The 21,390-nt window shown below is 47.3% G+C and overlaps 2 protein-coding genes across 10 annotated transcripts in view; one reads left to right on the top strand and one right to left on the bottom strand.

Annotated features, from left to right (window-relative positions):
* The first annotated feature begins 138 nt into the window (after positions 1-138).
* Positions 139-16,826, top strand: Gga3 (golgi associated, gamma adaptin ear containing, ARF binding protein 3). Of its 7 annotated transcripts, XR_013343877.1 has the most exons (19): positions 139-257; positions 4,782-4,855; positions 7,008-7,092; positions 7,216-7,291; positions 9,200-9,298; positions 10,165-10,288; positions 10,560-10,663; positions 10,829-10,909; positions 11,284-11,421; positions 11,781-11,862; positions 11,967-12,083; positions 12,411-12,644; positions 12,948-13,018; positions 13,314-13,633; positions 13,838-14,061; positions 14,376-14,545; positions 14,735-14,845; positions 15,103-15,908; positions 16,290-16,826. XR_013343877.1 is itself a non-coding variant. In XM_077800397.1 (18 exons), exons 1-18 carry the CDS (start codon positions 139-141, stop codon positions 15,791-15,793), a joined length of 2,247 nt encoding a protein of 748 aa, XP_077656523.1. In that variant the 3' UTR covers positions 15,794-16,826. The 7 variants fall into 7 exon arrangements, 6 of the variants coding, with proteins under 6 accessions (XP_077656523.1, XP_077656522.1, XP_077656524.1 ...); XM_077800397.1 differs by having other exon boundaries at positions 15,776-16,826; XM_077800396.1 differs by having other exon boundaries at positions 15,103-16,826.
* A 423-nt stretch (positions 16,827-17,249) lies between these two features.
* The window catches only part of Nup85 (nucleoporin 85), a 29,142-nt gene continuing 25,001 nt past the window's right edge, over positions 17,250-21,390 (bottom strand). For all 3 annotated transcript variants that reach the window (XM_026404761.1, XM_026404762.2, XM_026404764.2), the window contains 4 exons: positions 21,263-21,363; positions 18,207-18,358; positions 17,751-17,852; positions 17,250-17,482 (listed from right to left, as the gene is read on the bottom strand). In XM_026404761.1, the coding sequence (XP_026260546.1) occupies positions 17,381-17,482; positions 17,751-17,852; positions 18,207-18,358; positions 21,263-21,363 (457 nt within the window). In that variant the 3' untranslated portion in view covers positions 17,250-17,380. The remainder of the gene's footprint in view (positions 17,483-17,750; positions 17,853-18,206; positions 18,359-21,262; positions 21,364-21,390) is intronic.

The following is a 21,390-nucleotide window of genomic DNA, read 5'->3' as shown; positions in this document are numbered from 1 at the left end:
TCATTTTCATTGGTCTGCACATTAGAATCTCTCACTCCAAGGGCCAAAAGGAAGAACCAAAAAGAAACACTCGCGGTCCCAATATCCGTCGCAGTCTGGCGGACCCTCAATAACAGCGCTCACTCCTCTCAGGCCCCCATGCAGGCCCCGCCCTGGTTCAGCTCTTACGGACTCTCGCGAGGGTTGAGGCCGCGGGGTCGACCCGGGCGGCTGCAATATGGCGGAGGCGGAAGGGGAGAGCCTGGAGTCTTGGCTGAGTGAGTAACCGCGGCCGCTTCTGCCTGTCCTCGAGCCGCCGAGCGGTCCCTCTCTTCACCCCCCCGTCCCCTCCCGGGCTTCGCGGCGGCGCCGCTTGGCGGCTCGCGCCCGGGCGACCCCTTGGCAAGCATCCGGCGATCACGCCCCTTCGCGAGCAGAGGGCCCCTCTCTGCAGCGCGTCCTCCCGCTCCCGCGCGAGGCGGCCGCAGCTTTGGGTCCTGTCGTGGCCCGACAGGCCTGGGGAGAGTGGCAAGGAAGTTCTCAGGGCTGACAGTCATTGGCGCTTTGGAGCTGATGGTAGGGCCGCTCCCTAGTGTGACTCCGGAATTCCTGCACCCCAGTCCCCGAGGAAGGGAAAAAGCTCCGTATTTGGGCTGAAGCTCGGGGGAGAGGTGGGTGCTGCCACCGGTACACACGCCTGGCAGCTTCAAAATCTTGACCATGGAAAACTGACAGCTTTGCTCAGGCAGAAAGCTTGAAGTGCTAATAATTTTCCAAAGAGCGACGATAGACAACTAGTTTAAGTCGACGTTGGGACTCCCTCACACGCACACACTTGATCGTCGCGACATAACACACTCTGAGTAAAGCGAAGAAGCAGTTGGAAGCTGTAACCATAAGCGATGTATTGCTGTAATTGTTAATTCACATTACTCTGAAAGAATGAGGGTTAACCTTAGCAGGCAGTATTTTGCTAAAGGGTTAATATGTGAACTTTCCTAAGGGCTAGACCCTCTGGGGGTCTCTTTCAGTAGAACAGATACTGGACAGGATAAGACAGAAAGATGTGGACATCCTGCCTTGTGCAGTATGCCTAACTGAGTAGTCTCCAAGTTCTTGAGGGTGATAGCTGTTGCCTCGAATTGCCTGACCTTTCTTAAAAAACCCATTTCAAGAGGTAGAACCTAGGCTTTAACAGAAGCACATTCCAAAAGGGAGAAAAGTAAAATTACATTTGCAAAGCCTGCTGTTGAAGGTAGGTCACAAAGTCTTTAGTATATGTGGAACTAACTATTCTCCATGGAGATCAAAATGCTATATAGATATTCATTGAAATTATTTACAAGTATCCTAGCAAAGAAGGTTATGCTGTCAAAAGTTTCTCAAAAAGATAACACCTTGACTGCAATCAAACTACCTGCCTAGAATCAAATGTAGGATTTCACAGTGGAATTGGTTTGATTCAGATTTGGGGAGGGGGGGCATTTGGGAATTTGATTGGCAAATGATGCAACAAGGAGATAGAATTTAAGCCAGGTCTTAAAGATTCAGAAAAAATTGGCTAAGAAAACGCTGGATGATTCTGAGTGCGTAGTGCACTCAGGAGGCTGAGGCAGGAGGATCACATGTTTGAAACCAACCTGAACTACTTACGGAGACCCTGTCTCATTAAACAGAAGAAGAAGAACTGGGTATGGTGACACACACCTGTAATCTCAGCAACTCAGGAGGCTGAGGCAGGAGAATTGAAAGTCTGAGGCTCAAGAACTTAATGAAAAGGCCCTAAACAACTTAGACCCTGTCTTGATATTTTAAAAAAAGGACTGGGGATGTAGCTCAGTGGTAGGACACCTCTAGCTTCAATCCCCAGTACCAAAAGAAAGAAAAGGGGGGGGACCACTGCATGGTGAAATGGAGGGAGCCAGTCTGTTTGTGGGCACAGAGAGAGCTGGAGTCACCCAGCACTGAACACAGTAATGTAGGTGTTTGGCTAGCTCAGGCAGTAAGCTCTTAGAGGGTCTGATGAGAGATGAAGATGGGAAGTTAGGGCCAGATTCTGGAAGAGTGGGTATTTTATCTTTTTTTTTTTTTTTTTTTTAAAGAGAGAGTGAGAGAGAGAGAATTTTTTAATATTTATTTTTTAGTTCTCGGGGGACACAACATCTTTGTTGGTATGTGGTGCTGAGGATCGAACCCGGGCCGCACGCATGCCAGGCGAGCGCGCTACCTCTTGAGCCACATCCCCAGCCCAAGAGTGGGTATTTTAGACCCAGAAGTTTAAATTTCTACAGTTATCAGGTCCCCATTCCTCTGGTACCATCAGTGTGTTAGGAGGATTGATATAGAAGCTTTACGTAGGATGTATTAGAAGTTAAGTAAACAATCAAGAATTAAGAAGGCAGGATTGGCACAGGAATAAAAAACAAACTTAAACAGATATTAGGCCAGGTAAGTGGCGCCACCTATAACCCCAGCAGCTCGGAAGGCTGAGGTGGGCAGGTTGCAAGTTTGAGGGCAGATTCAGCAATTGAGCAGGACCCTGTCTCAAAAAATTAAAAAGGCTATAGATGGGGGCTGGAGATGTGGCTCAAGCGGTAGTGTGCTCGCCTGGCATGCGTGCGGCCCGGGTTCGATCCTCAGCACCACATACCAACAAAGATGTTGTGTCCACCGAAAACTAAAAAAAAAAAAATAAAAAATATTTTAAAAAAAAAAGTGATTCGTTAAAAAAAAAAAAAAAAAAGGCTATGGATGTAACTCCGTGGTAGAGCATCTGAGTTCAGTCCCCAATACCACAAAAAATGACATTGAGAAAGAAGGGACCCCAAGACTGGTGGGAATGAGTGAAGAAAGGCAAGGAATCATAAATGGGGTTTGGATGAGTGGGAATAGGGGCCAAAACACATCCCCACCCCCAGAACTGATGATTGAACCCAGGGACTTGTACCTGCTAGTCAGGGAATCTACCACTGAACTACGCTCCCAGTCTCCTTGCCACTTTTCTTGGTGGTGGGTATTGGGGACAGAATTCAGGGTCACTTGCCCACTGAGCCACATCCCCCGGGCTGTTTTGTATTTTATTTAGAGACAGGGTCACAGAGTTGCTTAGCACCTTGCTTTTGCTGAGGCTGGCTTTGAACTCATTATCCTCCTGCCTCAGCCTTCCAAGCCACCGGGATTGTAGGCGTGCACCACCATGCCCAGCTTTCTTTTTTTTTTTTTTTTTCTTTTAATGGTGGTACTGGGGATTGAACCCAGGAGTTCTCTATCATTGAGCTACATTCCTAGTCCTTATTTTTAAAAGTTTTTTTTAAAATTTTGAGATGGTCTCGATAAGTTGCTGAGGTTCTTGCTAAATTGCCAAGGCTGGCCTGGAGCATTCTGTTCTGCCTCAGTTTCCTGAGTGGCTGAGAGTACAGGCCTGTGCCAACAAACAAGCTTTTGAATATGGCACCAGTTAGAGAAAATAAGTCAGAAAGAATGAGTTTGCTTTTAGAGTCATATTTGTACCAAATTGGCGTTTGTAATTGTGTATGGTTTTGTCCAAATTTCCCCTTTTCCCATGTATTAAGCACAAAGAGCACAATTTCCTCAAGAGTGGCTCTGTGCCTTGAACTTCTGTAGTCCCTCCTGTCTAAAGTGCTGCTCATTCATTTTCTCTGAACATCTCAGAAAGTTTCACCTGTGTTTCAAGACCCAACACTGCAGTTCATCCGTGATCCCTTTCCATCCTCTCTTATTTCTAAGTCACTGCTGTATGGAACTTGGCTTCCCTGGATTATCCTAGCCATGTTGGAATGGGGTACTTTGTGCTGCTGTCTTCATCCCTATGTGACCTTTGAAGTTCCCATGAGAGTCAAGACTAACAATGGAATTAAGCTGAAAATGAGAGCAGGAAATCTAAAGGCACAGAGACAGAAGAGAATGAGACAAGCTTTCACCAGAGATCTGAAAATAGAAACCATGAGTCAGAACGGAGCCCCAGAGGGGCGGTTCTAGAAGGCAGGGTCTGCATGAGAGTCTTCACTGTCTCCCCTGCCAGATGAAAGAGAACGTTAAGTGGGTGGAAGGGCATGTTCCTCTGCTGGAGGAGCAGTAGGCTCATAGAGAGCTGGAGTCACCCAGCATCATCCCCAGCTGTTTCTCCCAGCTCCTGTTGTGACAGATATACCTTCTAAGCTGCTGGGAATCTGTTGCAGACACTGGAAAGTGGCACTGACCATGGCTCCAACTAGGGCTTTTTATGCCATATGCAGGCAGAATGTTCCCTGTGGCAGTAAGAATGTTTTTAGGGAAGTGAAATTCTTAGAGGAGTGAACACATTGAAAAGTAGGTGGGAATGTTTCAGGAGGCAGGGATGCTATAGGGAGAGGAGCAGGCCTGGGAAGAGTGCATTGTTTGGTGATTGTCCATTGTTTATGGGATGGAGAAATCCACATTTTACTGTTTGGGAGATACTTTTCCCTTTGTGAACAGTGCAGACAAGTGGGCTAATCTTCTACCATGAGGTTTGTGACTTTTACCAAAATGATAAAAGGGTGGGGGGAGGGGAGTTGACTCCTTAGACAATCTTATTTTTAAATCCTCCAGCTTCTTGGTGTTACGTGAAAACTTTAAAGCATCTGAAATGATAGCAATTAATAAGAAAATCATGCTAATGCTTGAGAAGATTTCAGAGAAGTGGTGGGGAGTCAGGCTTTTTTGGGAAGGTGATAGCTAGGGGTTGGCTGTGGCAGTCTGTGCAGGATTGCTAGGCATTTCTTTCCAAATGACTGCCCTCGATTAAATTAATCTTCCTTCAGCTGGATGTGGTCTTGGTGCACACCTGCAATTCCAGCGACTCTGGAGGCTGAGGCAAGAGGATGGCAAGATCCAGGTCAGCCTCAGCAACTTTGTAAGGCCCTAAGCAATTTAGCGAGACCCTGTCTCAAAATAAAAAGGGACTGGCTAGGCACTGTGGTGCTTGCCTATTATTCCAGTGGCTCGGGAGCGGGAGGCCGAGGCAGAAGGATCACAAGTTCAAAGCCAGCCTCAGCAACTTGGCAAGACCCTGTCTCAAAATAAAAAAAGACTGGGGATGTGGCTTCATGATTAAATGCCTCTGGTATTAATCCCTGGTACCAAAAAATAAAAAGGACTAGAGGTGTGGCTCAGTGGACTGTGCCTCTAGGTTAATTCCCAGTGACCCCCCCCCCCACCAAAAAAAAAATTCCTTTCCTTCAAGCTTGACATTTTGAAGGGCTTTCTAATTTTCTTTCAAGTTTGAGAGCAAACCACCTTCTTTTCCTCTAAAACGCAAACTTTAATTGCCTATTTATTTATTTATTTTGCAATGCTGGAATTTGAATCCAGGGCTTCCAGTCTGCCCTACCTCTCTTTTTGACTTCTTATTTATTTATTTATTTACTTACTTATTTTTAGTTTTGAGACAGGGTCCAATCAATTGCCCAGGCTGATATCCAACTTGAGATCCTCCTGGCTTAGTTCGGGGGTTTTTTATTTAAGAAAATACTCACAAACTGGTATAGTAATCCCAACCACTCAGTAGAGGAGGTAGGAGGATCACAAGTTTGTGGCCAGCCTGCACAATTTAGCAAGGGCTGGGATGTACCTTAGTGGGTTAGTCCCTAGTATAAAACAAACAAAAACAATAAAGACCGCAGTCATGAGAAGTCGGAATGCAGAAATTTCTAGTAGCATCCCTTGTTGGGAAGGCTGTTACTAGGTACAGGAGGAACATGGATGTTTAAGAGCTTGTACCTCTCAGTCTTCCATTTGTCTTCTGAGCTTAGAGGCCTAAATTTAGCAAACAGCTTGAGAATTCTTTCTGGAAAAAGGCAGACTCCAGATCTGAGTCAGAGACAGGAATCCATTTAAGCACCCTCAACTGGGCCATCCTCTATAAGCACAGATCCCAAGGCTAAAGAGGAGGAGGACCCAAACCAAATATTACCGAAATTTGTACTTAACACTGGGATTTTCAACCCTCAATGACCCTCCCCTCAGAGACTTGCTAGCATTTATCTTTGTGTATAATTGTGGCAGGCTCTTTAAACTTGAGGGTGCTGTATACTCAAGCTAAGATTTTGTTTGTGTGGTCCCAGGGATAGACTGCACAGTGGTTGGTGTTTACTAGAGGCTCAATATGTATTGCTGGCCTGACAGTAATGAGAATTGTGTGCAATGTAAAAAGCATTTAAACTGGGCTAGGGATGTAGTTCAGTGGAAGAGTGTTTGCCTAACATGCTTGAGGCCCTGGGTTTTGTCCACCCACCCTAAAAAAAATATTTTAAACTATTAAGGAAGGTTAGTTTTGAAAATATTTTTGAGTGTGTGGGATGGGTACTGGGGATTGAACCCAAGGGTGTAGCTTCAAAAGTGTTTTTGAAGGATCTATAGAAAATACATTTTGAGTTGGGTATGGTTGCACACACCTGTAATCCCAGTAGCTGAGGAGGCTGAAGCAGAAAGATTACAAGTCAAATTTGAGGCCATCTTTAGCAATTTAACAAGAATATAAACAACTTAGAGACCCTGCCTCAAAATAAAAAGGCCAAGGATGTAGCGCAGTGGTAAAGTGCCCTTGGGTTCCATTCCCAGTACCAAAATCAGAAAACTCAAGTTTTTTAATGTAGTCTAGCCTGACTTTAGTTTCTCCAGGAAACACTTCTTGGCATCCCTACTTAATGGACATTTAGCTCATTTTTATGTAGCTGGAATTATCTATATTTGTTATATTTGCCTATTTTACAAAGGTATTATTTATTTGTGAATATTTTATTCATTCACGTTTATCCTTTGGATCCTGATAAGCTCTGTGAAGTTGAAGGTTTTTTCTCTTTCATGTGTGATTTCCAAAATACTCAGCAGAAAGCAGGGTTTATATTTGCTGCTTAACTAAACTATTGAGGCTTCTCTATGAGACAAGAAATTTGGAAGCAAACTCTTCTTGGTGCCTGAAAATTGTGAAGAAAAACTATCATGTCCTCCTTGCTCTTCATAACTGTTTTCCTTTGTTCTGTCCCAAGATAAAGCTACCAATCCTTCCAATCGCCAAGAGGACTGGGAATACATAATTGGCTTCTGTGATCAGATCAACAAAGAGCTTGAAGGGTAAGTCTCAGCATTGCTAGGGGGCAGGTGGAAAAGCTAACAGGAAAAACCCAAAACTAGCCAAGAAGGGCTGGCCAGGTAGGCCTGAGTCAGTGTATTGACTATGGTCTACTTGTCCCCCAGGCCCCAGATTGCTGTCCGACTACTAGCCCACAAGATCCAGTCTCCCCAGGAATGGGAAGCAGTACAGGCCCTGACGGTAGGTGTTCACTCTGAGTTGACAGCAGCGGCTCCTCACTTGCATGGGCCTTTCCTCATGTACCCATTGGGCCTTCCTCGTTGGTTCTCAGGGCTCATACCGAAAGGCCAGCAGAAAATTCTTGATACAGAATAGATGTGTCTAGAACATTTTCAGTCAGCCAATCCACAAGTGTGCATGCCACTGGGCCAGGCCCTGAGGCTTTAAAGATGACCGAGGTGCCACCTCTAGCAGCATGACTACACGGTTAGTGTAAGAGGTAGAGCTGCCAAGGGAGGGAACCCAGACCCAGAGCCTTGGGCCCAGCATGGGGCTTGGAAAGTCTTTTGGAAGTCTTGATAGTTAAGAGTTGGCCAGCTGAAGAAAAATGAGGTGGGCATAGTGTGTTTTGTAGCTGAAAATACTGCCTGTGCCAGTGGAGGTATTACCTTGTCAGGTGAGAGCTCTGGGTGATCTTAATTGAGATTAAGGGATTCAGGATGAGGTACTGCATGTCACTCCAAAACCTCTCACTCCTCCCTAAACCAGAAAGCAATGAATTCAGGGGAACCCAGGATCCCCCTTGACTTCATTCATGTCCGGAAGAGGCAAAAGCTCCAGAGGGTGCTTGGAGGCCCATGTGTACCTGTCTACTGCAATCACTTAAGATAGTGATTCTTGCTGAATGTGGCACATGCCTATAATCCTATCAACTCAGGAGGCTGTTGCAGAAGGATTACAAGTTTGAGGCCAGCCTCACCAACTTAATGAGATCCTAAGCAACCAAGTGAGACCCTGTGGCTCAGTGGTTAAGCAACACTGAGTTCAATATCTAGTACCACCTGCCCACCCCACCCCCCAAAAAAAACGTGATTTGCAAGATGGGCACTTTTGCCCCACAAGGAACCTTTGGCAGTGTCTGGAAATGTTTTTAGTTGTTGGGGGTTTGGGGATGTTATTGGCATCTCGTAGGTAGAGGTCAGGAGTGCTGTTAAACATCCTAGAATGCACTGGACAGTCCCCATAGCAGAGCAGAGTGACCAGTCCAAAACATCAGCCTATATTTGAGAAATCCTGCTTTAAAGAAACAAGCCAAGACGGGGGGCTATGGGTTGTGGCTCAGCAGTAGAGCGCTCAACTCGCACGTGCAAGGCCCTGGGTTCGATCCTTGGCACCACATAAAAATAAATAAATAAATAAATTTTAAAAATAAAGTTATTAAAAAAAGAAATTCTGTATACGGGGTAAAAATGGAAGTTCATAACCCTTTTGAATCAAATTGTGAAATATGATATATCAAGAAAGATGTAATGTTTTGAACGACCAACAATAAAAAAAAAAAAAAAGAAAGGAAAAAAAAAGAAAAAGAAAAAAAAAAGAAACAAGCCAAGAAAAGAGCCCCAGGCTACATGGGGCACATTCCTCCATATAAACTGCAGGTACTGTTGGCCATGGGCAGCACAAGAATGCGTAAATGGAGGGCAGGGGAGGGAAATCATTTTGTCAACTAATTAGAAATAACATTATCTCCGCTGCACCACCCCCCCCAAAAAAAAAAATGTTGGTTACCTTGTGGAAAGAACTTTGGGCCCTGTACCTGAACCTGTTTTTCTCATGTTTAACACACGAGAACAGTTTGAGGAAGGCACCTTCCAGGTCTGGCGGCCAGGCTGTCTTGGTGTCTGGGTCTCAGTGTTTCTTACTGTAGCCCCTGTGTAGCATCCCTAGCATAGGTGCTGTTTGAGGGCTGTGTAGTGGTAAGTGATCCTGGGGTTTGATTTGCACAGTTCCCCAAGGCCGAGTGCCCACTTCTTAGTATGAGCTCCTTCACCTAGAAGTATTTCCTCAGACAGTCTGGGTGCCAGCAGTCTAGGTGGTGCCTGAGCCCAGAGCCGCCACACCGAGCGCCTATCCTCTTCATGGCTACAGGTATTGGAGGCGTGTATGAAGAACTGTGGGAGGAGATTTCATAACGAAGTGGGAAAGTTCCGGTTTTTAAATGAGTTAATCAAAGTCGTCTCTCCAAAGGTCAGTTGATAGTAGTTCCTCCCTTATAAGGCCTTTTTTTCTGTTTCTCCCCATATCCCATCTTACTTTCTCTGCTCAGCAAACATCTCCGTGGAGCTAATCCTTCATGTCCTGTTCTTGCAGAGGTAGGCCCTGTAGATAGTGGAATGACTGAACAAGCCACATGGCTGGCAGTCTCCTCTGACAGGCTCCCAGTCTAAATGTGGCAGGTGGTGTGGCAGCAGCTGTGCATATGCCCAAGAACATGGTCCTGGCAGTGAGGAACTCCATACTCTGAGCACACAGCAGTTGTGGCTCTTCTGACTTATCTTACAGGCTATGAGGAGCTGGCTGCCCTCATTACTCAGCTGTCCAGGTTCTGTTGCCTAACTCCAACTTAAAGCAGAGGGAACAATTTTCATGCAGTGACATTCTTGTCCTTTAAGATAAAATTAAATTAGCTAGGTGTGGTGGTACACACTTTAATCCCAGCAACTTAGGATGCTGAAGTCCCAGCCAGCCTCAACAGCTTAGAGAGACCCTGTCTCAAAATAAAAAACAAAAAGGGCTAGTGATGTAACTCAGTGGTAAAGCACCCCTGGGTTCAATCCCTAGTACTGCAGAAAACAAGATAAACTGCAATTGTGTTTCAGGTAGCTTATGTGTGGGGCTACAGTGACAAGCTCCTGGCTTCCCAACTAGCTACACAGCCATGCCATAGGGAGGTCCTTCCCCTCCCCTGTTCTGTCATACATCTTCACACCTGCTGGGCTTAAGTAGGCTTGGGAACTATCTAATGAGTGATTATGTAGTTGCTGTGAAGAGAGCCTAACTCTTTGCTTCCAAACTATAATTACTAGGTTTTCCCATTTTCTTTTGCCTCCTAGTACCTGGGGGACAGAGTGTCTGAGAAGGTGAAGACTAAGGTCATTGAGTTGCTTTACAGCTGGACAATGGCCCTGCCAGAAGAAGCAAAAATCAAAGATGCCTACCATATGTTGAAGAGACAAGGTACATATCTACCTTCTCTCAGTCTCAAGGTGATCCTGGAAGACTGGAAAGAGGAAGAAAGCTCGAGAATGTTGAGGTCCCCAGACTCACTTTTTGAAGAGAGTAGGGCTTTTGTTAATAGAGCAGGGATTAGCTGGGGTTATGGTGGGCTTAGGTATGAGAAACTGCCCTATCTCTGGTCTTAATCATTTGATGTGGCCTTGATGTGTGAGGAGTAGGGACAATGTGACTACATCCTAGTGCATGCTCTGCTGCTTGTGTCTCCTTTCAGGCATTGTGCAGTCTGACCCACCAATCCCCATGGACAGGACACTGATCCCTTCTCCACCACCTCGTCCCAAAAACCCTGTTTTTGATGATGAGGAGAAATCTAAGGTAAAGAACATTCTGGACCTCAGGATCTCTCAGGGAGCAGGTGGCAGCCAGGAGAAACATTTGGCTTGGTGCTGTGGGGAGCTCCGGGTTCTCCCTGGTGGTGGTGAGTCAGGGGTGGTTACACAGTGCTGATTCTGCCTTCACTTTAGTATTCTTCTCTTCTAGCTTTTAGCCAAACTGCTGAAAAGCAAAAACCCAGATGACCTGCAGGAGGCAAATAAGCTCATCAAGTCCATGGTGAAGGAAGTGAGTGGTCCTTGGTCCTCTGGGTGTGGGTTGGAGGAGTGGGTGGCTATAGAGCAAAAGTCTTCCCTAGGACAGTTAGGCCATTTTCCCACTGCCACCAGCCTTCACCTGGAGCAACTGGAAAGAGAAGTCTTGTAGCTCCCTGGAGGAGAATGGAGTAGAAGAGAGGAAAGACAGAGGGTAGGGATGTTGGGAGTGGGGGTTGTCACTGTAAAAATATGACTGTACAGTGGGTCCCGAGGCCTGTGGTCCCAGGAACCATGCACTGGGTATGGCCTTTTGTGCCATGGGGTAAGCAGTTAGCCTCCCCTCATGGGAGTGGAAAGATGGGCCATGTGAGCCTACTCTCTCCTGGACCCTCTTGGTTGAGGCAGGATGAGGCTCGTATCCAAAAGGTGACCAAGCGCCTGCATACACTGGAGGAGGTCCACAACAGCGTGAAGCTGCTCCATGAGATGCTGCTTCACTATAGCCAGGAGCACTCATCAGAGGCAGACCGAGAGCTCATGAAGGTAGGCCGCCATCCGCTGGAGCTGTCCTGTCAAGGGCACACTTACTGTTGATGGGCCTGTTTATCTGCATGATAGCAGGAAACTGGAGGGTGGTGCCCTGCCTTACACATGACATCAGCTAATGTGCCCTAAATGGAAGAGCTGGGCGTGAACCTGAGTCTGTGCCTCTAGAGATGGCAGCCTTAGGGATGCTGATGCTAATGTTGTGGCCCAGGCTGTAACTGGGTAGACACTGAGTTCTGAGACGCATGCCAGCCTGGGAGGCAGGAAGGGGCTTGCTTCAGTAGCCAGTGTGTAGGCTAGCTACATGAGGGTGTGCACTCTGGTCCCAGCTCTGTAACTTTGTCCAAATCTTCTAGGAGTTGTTTGATCGGTGTGAGAATAAGAGACGGACATTATTTAAATTAGCCAGCGAGACAGAGGACAATGACAATAGTTTGGGTGAGTGAAAAGGAAAGCAATTGGCAATAATGAGCCAAGAATTTGAATAAGTGTGTGGGAGTTGTCATTGCCAGGAGTGACAACTCCTCTCTCTTCTGCTCTAGGGGACATCCTGCAGGCCAGTGACAACCTCTCCCGGGTCATCAACTCTTATAAAACAATTATTGAAGGGCAGGTCATCAATGGTGAGGTGACCACCTCAACCATGCCTGACTCTGAAGGTAAAATTTATGGTTCCTCATTCTGGGCACCCTCCAGATAGCCTCAACTCCCCTCCAAGGAGCCCTGGGTACAGGTTGAACATATGCAACCCATAGCATCTGAGGGGATTCTAAGCCACTCCAGTGGTCCTCCAGCTTCCTAGAGGTCTGGAGAGACGAGTGGGGATTCCCTACCTGCTTTATCCAGAGTGTTCCCTGGAAGAAATGCCATTGAATTAGGCCCAAGGCTAGAGTGTCAGCTGTTATGCCCAGGGTCCTGCTCCTGCTGTTTTGCACAGCCATTAGATGATTCGATTATTCTTATTCCCCTCCTGTTGACCCATCCAGGAAACAGCCAAGGCACTCTCATCGACCTTGCTGAGTTGGAGACACCTAACAATTCATCCCCAATGTTGGCCCCAGCACCTGCCCCACTCCCCTCAGGCATCCCTGTCCTCCCTCCACCCCCTCAGACCTCTGGACCTTCACGCAGTCGCTCATCCAGCCAGGCCGAAGCTCCCACAGGGCTCAGCAGCACAAGCAACGTCCTTTCCTTGCTGGATGAGGAACTGCTTTGCTTGGGTATGTCCTGGAGGGCAGCTATATGGGACTCCTCCTGGTGGGTCCCTTAAAGAAAGAAAGGCATGTGGAATGAAGAGGCCCAGAGCCTCTGGTGTGTTTATTAGTCAAGTTCAGTGTCCCTCAAGGGCACCAGGGCTATGTCCCAGGGGATTCTGGGGTAGACATGTGCACTCAAATCCTGCTCTGCTGCTCTTTTCCTGGGCGACCTCTCATATCTGTATGTGAAAAAGGAAAAGGATCCCTACCCCTGGAGCTGGTGCTGGACCCAGAGCCTCTTCTCATCCTATTCTTCTATATTCTCAGGCCTTACTGACCCAGCCCCTACTGCTCCCCTCAAAGAATCAGCTGGAAACAGCCAGTGGCACATGTTCCAGGTAGGGGCCTATTCCTGAGGATATCACTGAAGTACCCAGGGACCCTCACTTATCAGTATCCTCTCTCCTGACCTGTGCTCAGCTGCATTTAGTTGGAGCCTGGCTGTCCTTGCCCTCCAGAGCACTACCCTCTGCAGCTGGAAACATGTTTCTTCCAAGTACTTGTCTCTGGCCCTGTCCTTGGAGGGCACCTGGTCCAGCAGGCTGTGTGATAGGGTATGGGGGAATAAAGTGTCCCTGGTATTGGCAACAGGCCCTCCCAGCCCTTTGCTCACCTGTCATTTTTCTTGTACAGAATGAACAGTCCAACCTGGACTTCTTCTGCCCCAGGCCAGAGCCTGCTGTCTGCAGCTCCTCAGATGGGACCCTGCTTCCATCCTCAGCCCCTGCCTCAAGTACCTCCCAAGCTCCACTGCCACGTCCCTTCCCAGCTCCCATGGTCCCTTCCAGTGTACCTGCCCCCAGTGCAGCCTCCTTCATGTTCTCTTCTGGACTCACCCCAGCTCTGACTCCAAAGGCTGAACCTGTGGCCCCAGAAAGCCATGGCTCAGCACTGGGTGACAGCACCCTGCACCACCTGGATGCCCTTGATCAGCTTCTGGAAGAGGCCAAAGTGTAACGAGTGGGAAAAGAGGTGGGGTGGCTGAGGGTTGGGCCTAGTGTACAGAGCCAGCAGAATGGGGATCCTTTTGGGTTCTATCAGGACTGGAAGCTGGAGTTTGGGGTGGCTAAAGGCCATTGCTGTCCTGGAGATCTTTAGCGGGGGTTGACCCAGCAGCTCTGGCCCACTCTCTGATTACTTTCTCTCCTGCTTCCCAGGACCTCAGGCTTAGTGAAACCTGCTTCCTCTTGCTTTTCGCCCGGAACCACCGCCTCCCCACTGCTCCCTACTTCCACCCCAGCCAAGCCTCTTCTGACCTTCTCCACTGGGCCCGGCAGCCCTCTATTCCAGCCACCAGCCTTCCAGTCCCAGGGCAGCCCCATGAAAGGGCCTGAGCTCTCCCTGACCAGTGTCCATGTGCCCCTGGAATCAATCAAGCCTAGTAGGTGTTGGAGATGGGAGGTGGGGCCCACAGCCATGGTGTTAGAGGGTGTGGTGTGGTGTTTGCTCATGTGCATGCTCAAACGTTCTTGGAGCTCAGTGTCTGCTTTCCTCCTGTCTCAGCTTATTTGTTGCAGCTGTATAATCTTAGGCCCCCCTCAACAGAGGGCCTTTCTCTGACTCCATAAGGGAGCACTGTACTTAAAGGCCATACTGTAGCCTTTTTGCCACCCACTAGACTACAGCAGGCACCACCGGGCTCCAGAATGTCTTTGGCACTTGCTCTTATCACATTTAATATGCCTCTTCTTGCAGGCAGTGCCCTTCCTGTGACAGCCTATGATAAAAATGGCTTCCGCATCCTCTTCCACTTTGCCAAGGAGTGTCCACCTGGACGGCCTGATGTGCTGGTGGTGGTGGTGTCCATGCTGAATACAGCTCCCTTGCCTGTCAAGAGCATTGTGTTGCAGGCTGCAGTGCCCAAGGTACTCATGGACCCCTGGGTCTTCCAGAGACCAAAATTGCCTTTGTCTTGAACGCAGCTGTACCTTGAGGGCCTCTTGGTAGCCAGCAGATGGCAGTATGTGTGTATCCACTGGGACCAAACTGAGTTCTATCTTGGGTACCTGCGAACTCTGAAGAGAGTTCTGGAAGAAGCTTCTCTTTATTTTCAGTCAATGAAAGTGAAGTTGCAACCACCTTCTGGGACAGAACTCTCTCCATTTAGTCCCATCCAGCCACCTGCAGCCATCACCCAGGTCATGCTGCTAGCCAATCCAATGAAGGTGAGCAATGGGAGAACCCAAAGGTCTCAGCTACCCCAAATTAGGATCTTGAGACAACCTCCCAGCCTGCAGTGTGTCACCTACAACATAAAACCCCTCCCTTTGCTGCCCCAGCAATAAGTGCCTGCGTGTGGGTGGACATGGTGGGTACAGGGATTGGCCCTCAAGCACAGAGGACCATGAGAGGGTAGCAGGGAAGAAGGCATCCTGCTGAGGGACTCCCTGGCCTGGATCTCACCTGCTGCCCTCTGTCACAGGAGAAGGTGCGGCTTCGGTATAGGCTGACCTTCGCCCTGGGGGAGCAGCTCAGCACAGAGGTGGGCGAGGTGGACCAGTTCCCTCCTGTGGAGCAGTGGGGGAGCCTATGACCTCAGAGGACGCTGTGATCTCTACTTTGAAGCCAGGCAGGCTGCTTGAGACGGAGAGGGCTCCAGTCCACTTATTGACGGCAATGCTTGTAGCTTTGACATGGAACAGGGGCGTTTCTACTGGGAGCCAAGCTGCAGCTGTGATAATCTCTCCTTCTTGGGCCCCTAAAAGGACCTGTTTTTATCTACCTGTGTGACTTGAAGTGGCCATATACCGTCAGGGGTGGGGAGTGGCCCCTGGCTTCACTGCTGTCCTGGGAACATGGGCTCCAGGCATGGAGTAGGTTTTTCCTTTCTACTGGCATTTCCTGGTGCTCAGGGGTGGGCTCTAAAGAGGTTTCTGGGCCACCTCAAGAACCAGGTCCTCACTCTGCAGAGGCATGGTGTGAGAGGCTGCTGCCCCTATTCCCCTGCCATTAGGCTCTGCTGCCACCCTCAACGGGGTGGGCAAGGCCAGTGGCCCAGTGAGGAGCTGGAACACTCCAGGTTCTCCACCCTGTCCTTTGTAAGCAGCGGCAACCTGCAGTGGCCCCTGAATGAGTTTTATGCTCATCCCTGGCAGTGGCAGACTGTCCTATGAACATCTCAGCAGGACATGGAACCCAGCCTAGCAGAAACAGAACTTGGCCTCATCACAGCCTCAACTAGGGATAGGAAAGAAAATGGAAGAGAACCAGTTTCCCCTTCAAAAGCAGGTACTGGAGCTTTCTGGGAAGAGTAAATCTCCTGCCATATAGACAGGCCATCCTACTCACTACCTCTTGCTTGGCATGAAACAAACTGTTGTCCTTCCCTTAGAATCTCTGAAGGGGAGGACAGTTCGTCCCAACCCCCTGCGTCATCCTGCTTTGGCCTTCCCCTCTTCCCACCAGATGGTGTGTGGTGTGGCACTCATGGGTGGACCCAAGAGGCCTCAGGGTCAGGCACATTGCACTAGACTTATGTCCTTGTGTGTGGTACAGAAGCCCCAATGTCCCCCAGCTATGAAGGGGTACTGTCAGCAAAATGTTGGGTCTGGAGGTGATGAGATGAGAGCCATGCTTGAACCAAGTCACCAGACCCTATTGCTTCAACAGTGTTCAGTCCCAGCTGCTCCTGGGCCAGGGACACTAAGCCTCACAAGGTAACAAGAAACTACCACCAGTTGCCACAGAAGCTGGGAAAGGTCAGACAGCTCAGTTGGACAGGCTCAGCTATCCAGCATCTGTGGGGAATGGAAGGTGGCACGAACTGCATCCCCTGGTCCCTCTGCCCCCACCAGGCTTCCTTGCTATATATCCAGAGGTCATCTCACCTGTCCGTCCCCTGACTGTAGCAAGCAGGTTCCACTGCTTCACCAGGACAGGTCAAAAGTGAATTCTTTTCATAACTTAAGGAATAAATCCAAGAGCTTTTCAGAGACTGGCTGCTATAGCCCTGGGAATGTCCATGGGATTCCTATGTGGACATGTACATTTATAATATGCTTTAGACATTAAAGTTATATGAGTGTTACCCGTTACTATTGAGGTCACTACTTCATGGCAAAAAGCTGTACTGAATGTACCAACTCCACTGCCCTTGTTTTGCTGCATGTTGAATAAAAACCATTTTCACCCTACATGGAATCCTTCTAATACAGACACCAATGTTGAAATTGTGTTAAAAGTATAGGCTTCTGAAGCCATAAAGGGGAAAAAGAAAAAGTTGGATGATGGAGTTTTCCAGATGATTTGAAGTAAGCCAAGGTCTCTGAACCATAAGTAAAACACTAAGGGCTCTTGTTTGAATTTCCACTTACAAGCAGAAGGACACCACACTCATTGTTCCTAAATCGGGGTGGCTTCTTTAAGGAGATAAGGGAAGACAGTTCTGTGTCACTGAGAACACAAGCCAGGTACAATGGCACACTCCTGTGGTCCCAACTATGTGGGAGGGTAAGGCAGGAAGATCCTTTGAGTCGAGAAATTTGGGGCCACCCTAGGCAACATAGCAAGACCCACCTCAAGAATGAAAAGAATATAAAACAACCATTTTCTTCATTTTTATCACCTCAGGTTCAGAGTAGACATGAACAGAAACTGGTGGATTATAAAAATTTGCCTTGTACTTGCAAAAGAAAACGTTTAATTATTTTTAAAAATCTATATATACATTGCCATATAGTTGCAGCAGTTCTCAGCTGACCTCAAGAACCTTCCAATGAGCCTTCTCTTATAATTGCGCGAGCAAGATTCCGGGCCAGAGCAAGTCTCAGCATTTCCACCTTAGTGGTTTCTATATCGTCGTCCTGAAAAGCAGAGAGCCAACATGTGTTGCAGAAAATCTTCAAAGATACACAGAGTAAGAGTATGCAGAGGGCCACAATGCAGCTGATCAACAGGGGAAAAACATGGACCACTGCCCCCTAAAATGTGGCACGTTGACTACAGGCTAAGCAGAAACCAAGAGGCACATGTGCTAGACCAATATTTTAGGGGTACAGGGCAGGGGAAGGAAAGCCAGACAGCCATTTCCTGTCTTCACCGTGGAAGCATCAAACTGGAAGCTAAACTGACCTGTAGTCGCTGGGCATCAGGCTCTGCACGCTCTGGCTTCCCTGAGGTCAAGTCCTCCAGACATCGCATCAGCTCGTATGTTTGTTCTGCTGAGAAAATCACCTGGGGGAGAGAAGCTGCTTCACTTAGCTGCTCTCCAGCCAAGGCCAGAGAAAGTTGGCCCTCTGTGCCCTTAAGAGAAGTACTTTGTATGTGGTGCCACGGAGAATGGAGCAGCATCAGAGTCTTGACATTCAGCCCTCTAAGCTTCTACTCAGGCCCTGGACAGAGGACTGTTATGGATAGCTGCTGTCAACATTTTTTTGGAGTGACTACTGGATTTGTAGCATGGATGCTTGGGGAGAGTACACAAACAACTACTTCAGAGAAAACATGAATATGGGCCATGACTACAGAACTAAGCTTTCAGGAATTACAAAAGGCAGAAAAGAAAATCCCCAGGAACTTAAGCCTTACCTGTTTCTGTTCCAAAAGGGGCAGGGCATCTGTGAGTAGAGTCATCCAGAAAGAGCGGGGCGCAATCTGGGAAGTCATCAGAGACAACAGGAGAGATGCAGCATCCCCAAAGCGCTTCTCTCCATATAATCGGTGGAACTCACGGTATTTTCCTATCAAGAGGAGGGAAAACCAGGTCACCTGCAAGCTCCCAAGTGACATGTAGATCACCCAGGACCCAGACAAGAGGAAAGGGATCCTAGATCAGCCACTCTACAGAGCAGGGAGAAGTTTCCAGAGCTGTCTCTAAGTTCACAGATCAATGATAATCAAATTCAGAAGTTCCAAAATACTGGCTTTGAAGAGCTCCCAGAGCCAAATGTGGGAAACTTATCAGCATCAAAAGAAGTCAAGAGTCCTGGATTATAACAGACTGATGATATTCCACAAACCCCCAATCAAATAATAAAGTCAAATAATAAAGAAGGGAACACTTCCTTATAGTAAGACACTAGCTAATACACAGGAGCAACAATCTAGAGGCAGAAGTGTAGTGAGGAAAAGACATTCAAATCACCCAAACCATCTCCCCACCAATCTCTAAATCACAGGGGAAAAGAGTGCATCATGAGCCACCCAGCCTACTCTACTCTAGCTACATGCTCAGAACACCAACAGCAGTAAGGGGACAGACAGCTCACCAATTCCATTCACAACATCTCAGTGGCATTCCTGCCTCAAACAGCATTGAATCTAATCAGGAAAAATCTGATAAACCCAAACAGAACATTCTACAAGGGTGGGTCTGTGCCTTCAAAAATATTAAGATAAACTGGGGGCTGGGGATATAGCTCAGTTGGTAGAGTGTTTGCCTCACAAGCAAGACCTTGGGTTCAATTCCCAGCCACATGGGGGAAAAAAAGATGGGCAAAGTGACACAGCAGAATTACAAGTCAGAGATTAGCCTCAGCAACTCGGCAAGACCCTGTCCCCCAAAAACATTTTTTAGGGGCTATGGCTATGGCTCAGTGGAAGAGCACTTGCCTAGCACATGTGAGGCACTGGTTCAATCCTTGGCACACATAAAAATGTAGGCATGCTCTCCATCTACAACTACAAAAAAAAAAAAAAAAATTTTTTTTTAAGGACTGAGAATGTAGTTCAGTGTTAAGCACTCATGGATTCAATACTCAGTGTACCCCACCAGAAAAAAAAAGAAGATGAAGAAGCACAAAGAGGCTGGGTGTGGTGGCACATGTCTGTAATCCCAGAGACTTGGGAGGCAGATCAGAAGTTCAAGGCTGGCCTGGGCAGCTTAGTGAGACCCTGTCTCAAAAAATAAAAATAGGCTTAGCATTGTGGCTCAGCGGTAGAACACTTCCTAGCTCATGTGAGGCACTGGGTTTGATCCTCATCACCACGTAAAAGTAAATAAAGGTATTATGTCCATCTACAGCATTTAAAAAAAAAAAAAGACTGGGATTGTAGCTCAGTAGCTTGCCTGGCAGTTGTGAGGCACTGAATTCGATTCTCAGCACCACATATAAATTAATAAATAATAAAGATCCATCAACAACTAAAGAAATTTTTTTAAATTAAAAAAATAAAAAGGACTAGGGATGTAGCTCAGAAATATAGCACTGGTCTATCATGTGCAAGGACCTGAGTGCAATCCTCAATACCACACATACAAAAAAGCACATAGAGATGGGGCATAATGGAGTACTCCTGTAATCCCAGCTACTCGGGGGCCGAGACAGGAGAATCACTTGAGCCTAGGAGTTTCAGGCCAGCCTGAACAAAATAGCAAAACCCAGGTCTTACCAAAAAGTAAAAAAAGAAAGAGGCACTAAGGGTTTTGGGGTGTAACTCAGTGTTCAAGTTTTTAAAGTGCCTGCTTAGCTAGCATGCATGTCACTTGTGGTTCAATCCTCCTGCCAAAAAAAAAAAGCATAAAAAATGAGGCACTAAAGAAACATGGCAGCTAAATTCGTGATCCTGGATACAAAATTAATGGGGCAACTGAATACAATCAGAATGTGGATTATGGATTAGATCAGAATACTGTATCAAAAATGGATCTCTTGCCCCACCTTTTTTAATGGTACTAGGGTACAGGGGTGCTTTATCACTGAGCCACATCCCAATTTATTTTTTATTTTGAGTCAGGCTGTTGCTAACTGCCCAGGCTTGCCTCAAACTTGCCATCTTCCTAAGGAGCTAGGATTACAGGTATGTATCACCATGCCTGGGAGGTTTCCTGTTTGTGATAACTATTATTCTTACACACTGAGGAATTTATGGAGAAAGGGGAACAGTATCTTCAACTTACTCTCAAACTGGTCCAAAAAGAATTGATCAAGCAAGAAAGAATGATAAATGAGGCAAAAAATAGGTAATTGCTGAATCTAGAAAACCTGTACATGGAAGGTCCTCATTTCTCATACTAATTTTGCAACTTTTCTCTGTTTGAAATTGCTGGAAAGTAAAATGATACTACAAACTGCAGAATCTAGCACACAGAATTCTATGTGGTTTGCTATATGGGTTTACCAAGAGAAAAACACCTGGACACATGTAGAACATTCCCTCCAATCTGCACAAGTGTCCACATTTTTTTTTTTTTTTGGTACCAGGGATTGAATTCAAGGACACTCAACCACTGAGCCACATCCCCAGCCCTATTTTGTTTTTGTTTTTGTTTTTTTTTTAAAGAGAGAGTGAGAGAGGAGAGAGAGAGAGATAGAGAGAGAATTTTTAATATTTATTTTTCAGTTCTCGGCGGACACAACATCTTTGTTGGTATGTGGTGCTGAGGATAGAACCCGGGCCGCACGCATGCCAGGCGAGCGCGCTACCGCTGAGCCACATCTCCAGCCCCCCCAGCCCTATTTTGTATTTTATCAGAGACAGGGTCTCACCGAGGTGCTAAGCAACTAAATTGCTGAGGCTGGCTTTGAACTTCCGATCCTCCTGCCTCCGCCTTGCACGTGCTAGGTGAGCGATCTACCTCTTAGCCACAACCCAGCCCCACAAGTATCCACTTTTAACCAGTGGACATAACACAGAAGACTCACCCAGGAATGTTAGCCGATCACTAAGCATCATGGCTGGCCCCAAGTTGTCAATGAGATCCAAGTCGGAAAAGCAACCTCGCTCACAGTAATCCCTGAGGAATCTGTAGCACCAACCAGAGAAAATCAGA

Source organism: Urocitellus parryii, chromosome 7, assembly GCF_045843805.1.
Source record: "Urocitellus parryii isolate mUroPar1 chromosome 7, mUroPar1.hap1, whole genome shotgun sequence".
Lineage (NCBI taxonomy): Eukaryota > Metazoa > Chordata > Mammalia > Rodentia > Sciuridae > Urocitellus > Urocitellus parryii.
Note: the sequence above shows the minus strand (reverse complement) of the source record. Positions and strands in the feature narration are given on the sequence as shown.

Coding starts and splice junctions, on each gene's coding strand:
- Gga3 (XM_077800396.1), top strand. CDS start 139: ATGCAGGCCCCGCCCTGGTTCAGCTCTTACGGACTCTCGCGAGGGTTG. Junction 10,664..10,828: donor ATGATGAGGAGAAATCTAAG/GTAAAGAACATT, acceptor CTTCTCTTCTAG/CTTTTAGCCAAACTGCTGAA. Junction 12,645..12,947: donor TGAGGAACTGCTTTGCTTGG/GTATGTCCTGGA, acceptor CTATATTCTCAG/GCCTTACTGACCCAGCCCCT.